This window comes from Camellia sinensis, chromosome 10 (genome assembly GCF_055761805.1).
Source record: "Camellia sinensis isolate YWXY chromosome 10, ASM5576180v1, whole genome shotgun sequence".
In the NCBI taxonomy this organism is placed as follows: domain Eukaryota; kingdom Viridiplantae; phylum Streptophyta; class Magnoliopsida; order Ericales; family Theaceae; genus Camellia; species Camellia sinensis.
This window is the reverse complement of record NC_138970.1, coordinates 161,684,923-161,692,175: the sequence shown is the minus strand read 5'-3', so window position 1 is coordinate 161,692,175 and position 7,253 is coordinate 161,684,923. Positions and strand designations below refer to the sequence as shown.

General features: G+C 40.7%; 1 protein-coding gene across 1 annotated transcript; it reads right to left on the bottom strand.

The window, feature by feature from the left end:
* Positions 1–4,612: 4,612 nt before the first annotated feature.
* LOC145800824 (uncharacterized) lies at positions 4,613–7,043 on the bottom strand. Its single transcript, XM_082890570.1, has 6 exons — positions 6,530–7,043; positions 6,034–6,445; positions 5,651–5,947; positions 5,463–5,550; positions 5,104–5,353; positions 4,613–4,863 (listed from the first exon to the last, which is right to left on the bottom strand). Exons 1-6 carry the CDS (start codon positions 7,041–7,043, stop codon positions 4,613–4,615), a joined length of 1,812 nt encoding a protein of 603 aa, XP_082746696.1.
* Between the last annotated feature and the right edge of the window lie 210 nt (positions 7,044–7,253).

Genomic DNA, 7,253 nt, shown 5'->3' with positions numbered 1-7,253 from the left:
TTGAGGTGTTCCCCGGGCCATCTCATGGATGTTGCACGAATTTGGCCCCCGGTGGCCTATTTTCAGGCATAAGTGTGAAAAAGTGCCTTTTTGGACTTAGTTGTGAAACCGAGAGTCCCGTGCTAGTTCTGTAAGTTTTCACAACTCACATTGGTCCCTCCCAACATATTTGAGGTGTTCCCCGGGCCATCCCGTGGTTGTTCCACGATTTTGGCCCCCGGTGGCCTATTTTGAAGCTTAAGCGTGGAAAAATACATTTTTGGACCTAGTTTTCAAACCGGGACTCCCGTGCTAGGTTCGTAAGTTTCCACAACTCACATTGGTCCCTCCTGAGGTGTTTGAGGTGTTCCTCGGGCTGTCCCGTGGCTGTTGCATGATTTTGGCCCCCGAAAATCTATTTTCAAGCTTAAGTGTGAAAAAGTGCAATTTTGGACTTAGTTTTCAAATCGGGAGTCCCGTGTTCATTCCGTAAGCTTCCACAACTCACATTGATCCCTCTCAAGGTGTTTGAGGTGTTCCCCGGGCTGTCTCATGGTTGTTGCACGAATTTGGCCTCCCATGGCCTATTTTTAAGCTTAAGTGTGAAAAAGTGCCTTTTTGGACTTAGTTTTCAAACTGGGAGTCCCGTGCTAGTTTCGTAAGTTTCCACAACTCACATTGGTCCCTCCCAAGGTGTTTGAGGTTTTCACCGGGCCGTCTCGTGGCTGTTCCACGATTTTGGCATCTGGTGGCCTATTTTCAAGCTTAAGTGTGAAAAAGTGCATTTTTGGACTTAGTTTTCAAACCAAGAGTCCCATGCTAGTTCCGTAAATTTCCACAACTTACATTGGTCCCTCCCGAGGTGTTTGAGGTGTTCTGCGGGTCGTACCATGGCTGTTGCACGATTTTGGCATCTGGTGGCTTATTTTCAAGCTTAAGTGTGAAAAAATACATTTTTTGACTTAGTTGTCAAACCGTGAGTCTCGTACTAGTTCTGTAAGTTTTCACAACTCACATTGGTCCCTCCCGAGATGTTTGAGGCATTCCCTGGGCCGTCTCGTGGCTGTTGCATGATTTTGGCCCCCGAAGGTCTATTTTAAAGCTTAAGGGTGAAAAAGTACATTTTTTGCTTAGTTTTCAAACCGGGAGTCCCATGCTAGTTTTGTAAGTTTCCACAACTCACATTGGTCCCTCCCGAGTTTGAGGTGTTCCCCGGGCTGTCTCATGGCTGTTGCACGAATTTGGCCTCCGGTGGCGTATTTTCAAGCTTAAGTGTGAAAATGTGCCTTTTTGGACTTAGTTTTCAAACCGGGAGTCCCGTGCTAGTTCCGTAAGTTTTCATAACTCACATTGGTCCCTCCCGACGTGTTTGACATGTTACCCTGGCCGTCCCGTGGCTGTTCCACGATTTTGGCCCCCGGTGGCCTATTTTGAAGCTTAAGTGTGGAAAAGTGCATTGTTGGACTTAGTTTTCAAACCGGGAGTCCCGTGCTAGTTCCGTAAGTTTCCACAACTCACATTGGTCCCTCCCGAGGTGTTTGAGATGTCCCACGGGCCCTCCCATGGCTGTTGCACGATTTTGGCCCCTGAAGGTCTATTTTCAAGCTTAAGTGTGAAAAAGTGCAATTTTAGACTTTGTTTTCAAACCGGGAGTCCCATGCTCATTCCGTAAGTTTCCACAACTCGGATTGGTCCCTCCCGAGGTGTTTGAGGTGTTCCCTGGTCCGTCTCGTGGCTGTTGCACGAATTTGGCCGCCGGTGGCCTATTTTCAAGCTTAATTGTGAAAAAGTGTCTTTTTGGACTTAGTTTTCAAACTGGGAGTCCCGTGCTAGTTTTGTAAGTTTCCATAACTCACATTGGTCCCTCCTGAGGTGTTTAAGGTGTTCCCCAGGCAGTCTCGTGGCTGTTCCACGATTTTGGCATCCAGTGGCCTATTTTCAAGTTTAAGTGTGAAAAAGTGCATTTTTGGACTTAGTTTTCAAACCGGGAGTCCCGTGCTAGTTCCGTAAGTTTCCACAACTTACATTGGTCCCTCCCGAGGTGTTTGAGGTGTTCCCGAGGTCGTCCCATGGCTGTTGCACGATTTTGGCCTCTTGTGGCCTATTTTGAAGCTTAAGTATGAAAAAGTGCCTTTTTGGACTTAGTTGTCAAACTGGGAGTCCCGTGCTAGTTCCGTAAGTTTCCACAACTCACATTGGTCCCTCCCGATGTGTTTGAGGTGTTCCCCAGGCCGTCTCGTGGCTGTTGCATGATTTTTCGACTACTTCCATGCCTACATGTTGGAATAGTTTTCGACTTAGTTTCATTCTTACATGTGGAATAGTGCAAATTTCAAAGTAGTTTCCTTATTGGAAGCCACGTGCATATTTCAGTGTTTGTGATGTTTCTCGAGCTTTTACATGCATAGTTCACTATCTTAGTTGAAGAAGGAATTTTTACTAATTTAGCATAGAAACATAATATACTAACCAAGAAGCTTGTCCATCAGAATCTGAACTTTCCCCACTCTCAAAATTTCCCGTGATACCTTTCTGCCTCAAACACTCGATGATACTTAATATCTTCTTGCTTTGTTTCTTCTCTGACTTTTCAAATCTTGTAATTTGTTCTTTTTGTTGTGCTATTTGCAGCTCGAGCCGTTAAACATAGTCACTATTTTCAGCAAGTGCAACAGTTGTATTCACAGAAGAAGAAGGCCTCATACCGAGCCCTTTCACATAACCTAGTCTTGGCTGAAGCACCTTGACTGACGACTCCTCTAGGGTCAAGGGGATCGCACTAGTCTGCGAGAGGTGTTCTGTTTGCGTCTGTATCAGGTTGTCCTATTAGTTATTCTACCCTACACAGGAAAATAAATAATATTATCAAAATTGAAAGACATTGCCTTGTACATACATAATTAACTTGGCTCTCCGATGAAATCCATTCATGCGTGCCCGAATTGTAGCGGATGGACTTGTAAAATTCTGCTAAATCGGGCACTTTGCCATTTCCAATTTGCAATTATCTGCTTCATTTGTTTGTCAATGTTAATTCAATGATTTAAATAACAAAGCCTACTAATCCAATAAAATAAATTAGTAGAACACATCGAGCTGTGTACCCTGACCGGGATTGATTTTGATCCACATCGATGTTTTGTTTTCATTTGCATCCTATTATTCACATTAGCTAGTGATTGTTTATACACAATTGAAACACCAATGCAAACAAGAAAAGATAACATTAGTAAGAAAAAACTTAATTTTTGACAATTAACATACATAAAACATTTTACCTTGAATTTTTTACTATTCCATTTGTCAATTAAAGATGTCCACTGATTAAGAGTAACTCTTGCAGGTGGGTGGCTTCTCGCGTATCCTCCCCTCTTGCATCCTTAAGTTGCTTGTATTGTTTGTGCAACTTACAGGTGAAACCACTCAATCGTCAACCAAACTGTGTGTCTGAAGCCTTTGCTACATCAGTCCGATTGCCTTGTAGATCAAACTGATCCTGCAAAATGAAAAAAAAATTAAAAATTACAAAGAAACAAAGCCTAAACATGAAAAGAGTTTGTCAATAATTACCACTAAGCGTTGGATCATCAGCTCCTTATCAGCGACATTCACCTTCTTCCACCTACGAACGCTCAGGTCTGGTAACTGCATTCAAACCTCTATACCAATCTTGGAGGCGTTGTCTCCTACTGGTGCACGAAACTGTTCAAGTATAGGAACTAACATCTTCCCATCCTTCTCGACAATGCAATGGGCCTGTATGCCGCGTGTCGGGCCACGACCACGTCTGTCATGTGATGCTGTAAGGATATAATATTAATTGAGTTAGTAAGTAAACAAATGCAAGTTAAACCTTAAAAACAACTTTGCAAACTTACCAACGATGGTAGATGCAGTCACCTCGTCCACAGGTTGCACATTATGAGGTGGTAAGGGTTGGGTACCGACCTCCTCACTTGCGGGATCCATCCTTTCCTCCGGGGTGGGAGTTAATGGCCTTGAATGAGACCGTAAACGGAGTCCTGGTGCTATCTGTTGTTCCTGAAAGAACATAATCGAACAGTGAAAACGATATTTAAAACAGTTAAAATATATTTTGAAAAAGATATGACGTGTAAGATATGTGAAGAAGAAATGTAAAAAGTAAAAGTCATGTTCACACACAAATATAAAATGTGTATAATACCTCGCGGTCAAAGGAACCCAATGACTCATCATCATTGTCATCCTCACTCTCTGAAGGGTTATACTCAACATCATCATCTACCTCAACCCTAATTCCCTTTTCCCATGCAGTTGCACATTTGGGCTGAACCGCACTCCCTAAAGAATTTGTAATATTCTTCACTCCAAGATTGTTCATTACCTCACAGTTCTCCTTGATTCGCTTATTTCTTTGTTTCTCGTATTCTGTTAGCTTCTTAGTTCTCAAATCACCTGGTTTCAGCCATTGTTTTTTGCCTCAGACCATTTTCTACAACTATATAACATAATTCAACTTTAATTGAAAAATATAGACAATGTCATCATGCACCATTACATAAAAGAAGAAAAAGAAAGTAACATAATCATATAAAATAAAAATTACATTAATTAATAACATCTATTCGAAAATAAAGTGATATACTAAAAATTACATATCATAATCCATATCAGGATCCATATCAACATCAGGAATGTTATGTTCTTCATCTCCTTCATCATCTATATTCTCTTCCATTATCGCATCTGATGACCCTACTTCCGAAATAAGATTGAATTCAATATCATCCCTACAGTATCGAACAATTGGGTCAATATCAATTGGAACAACAGCAGTAATGTTTTCTTGTTGGAACACATCATTATTTTCTAAAGGATCCAATAATTCTCCATCACTAGTGTCTGAAACATCAATGACACCCCTATGTTGCACCCTTTGTACGACATTCCAAGGTTCACCCAATTTGGTATCATTCAGATAGAAGACTTGCTTAGCTTGACTAGGTAGGATAAATGGGTCAGATTGGTACCACCGACTTGTGACGTCAATGCTTGTGCAATACGTATCAAATCATATTGTTCTGTTTCTACCAGTGTTACCAGTGTTGTACCATTCACACTAGAACAAAACAACCTTTTTACCACATATGTAGTCAAATTCCAAAACCTTGCACAAGTGACCGTAGAAGTCATGCAATTTTCCTTCATGATCCCCGTGTGTAAGCACACCATTATTCTGACTCGTACGACGGTTGTCTAGATCTCGAGTATGGAACCGGCTGCTATTGATTATGCAACCTGAGAACTTTTTCACTAGCAAATTAGGACCATTTGCTGATGACCACAATTCATCAGTTACCTCTAATGACTCTTCCATTCTCAATCTATTTATCTACAATTACATGTAACAAACAATAAGTAAATAATTTATGAATGACGACATTTTATAAAATTTTAATTTTGTTGAAGTTGTAAATGTCGAAAAATTATAAATGTTTTACCCTCTCTTTGAACCACTTGGAAAATTCTTGTCGTTGTATGTGGGTTATGTCATGTCCAGCTTGAGTTTGGAATAGATTTTTGTGTTCCCTACTCAAAAAAAAAAAAAAAAAAAAATGATTACTACGTAGTTCCGCAAATAAAAAAGCTAAGCATAAACATAATTCAATGAAACACATACTCCAATTACTTTTCAATCTCTGGGCTATTGTACAACACAAACCAATGAGCAATATCACGAATTTCTTGAGACATTTCAGCATCTCGTGTGATTAGACCAATTGGACGTGCAGTTTCTGGGAACATTATCAACCCTTGTTGACGTTCACCGTGATCTTCATTCCGTTCTGGTCGATTATACACGGTTTCAATCCCATCAACATACATTGAACAAAAAGTAATGCACTCTTTGATAATGTAAGCCTCGGCAATTGCACCTTCTGGTCGAGCTCGGCTGGTCACATATTTTTTTAATGCTCCAAGAAACCTTCAAGAGAGAACGAATTAGGAGTATAATTACATATGCAACACACTTACGTAAATCTCATTTACAAGTATAAGTGTAAAAAATACCTTTCAATTGGGTACGTCCATCGATATTGTACGGGTCCTCCAAGAATAGCCTCACGAGGAAAATGAACAGCCAAGTGGATCATCACATCGAAGAAGGCTGGAGGAAAGATCTTTTCAAGCTTGCATAAAATGTGTATTATACGTTCCTCTAATTTCTCCAGTTCGCTCCGCCTTAGTGTCCTAGAGTATAGGTCTTGGAAGAAATTTCCTAACTCAAAAAGTGTTGTGCTAATTTCTTTATCCACGTAACCACGCATTCCAATGGGAAGAATTCTTTGTATTAGTACATGGCAGTCGTGGCTTTTTAGGCCTGTTAGTCTACCATTTCTTGCATTCACTGATTTGGATATGTTTGTCGTATACCCATCTAGATACTTGACAGTTTTTAAAAATTCAAAGAAACCCTCCTTCTCTGCAAGTGTCAAGGAAAAGATTGCTCGAGGCTTGACATATGATCCATCAGGTCGTTGTGTTAGCTATAGCTCTTTCCTTATACCCATATCTTCCAAGTCTAACCGTGCCTTGTCTATGTCCTTGTTCTTTCCATCAATGCCTAACATAGTTCTGAAAACATTTTCACTAAAAATTTTCTCCACATGCATGACGTCAATGTTGTGTCGAAGTTTTCGCTTCTTCCAATAGGGTAACTCATACAAGATGCTTACCTTTGTCCAATTAGGTGCTTGACGGGGCCTTTTTCTATTACTTGGATGCTTTCCATATATGACACCTGTCATGTTGTCCAACTGGTCTTGTATCTTTTTTGCCGGCAACTCCAAAGATCTCTTCCGTTTCTCAATCTTACCATTGTAAGCCCTACTCTTTCGCCTTTTTGGGTGGTCCTCAGGCAAGTAACATCGATGGTTAGTGTACCCCGTCTTACTTCTCAGAGATTCAAAATACGGTTCATCATTGCAAGTGTAACAAGAATAATGACCCTTTGTTCTCCACCCAGATATGTCACCAAATGCAGGCCAATCATGTATTGTCCACAACAAAGCTGCATGCATTCGAAAAGTCTCATTGGTGGTGGCGTCGTAAGTCAATACACCATTTTTTCATAAATCATTCAACTCATCCACTAATGGTCGCATGTAGACGTCAATATCAATCCCTGGTTGCGATTCTCCAGGAATAAGTAATGACATCAAAGAAAATGGATCCTTCATAACCAACCAAGGTGGCAAGTTGTATGGAATGAGTATGGCGGGCCACAAACT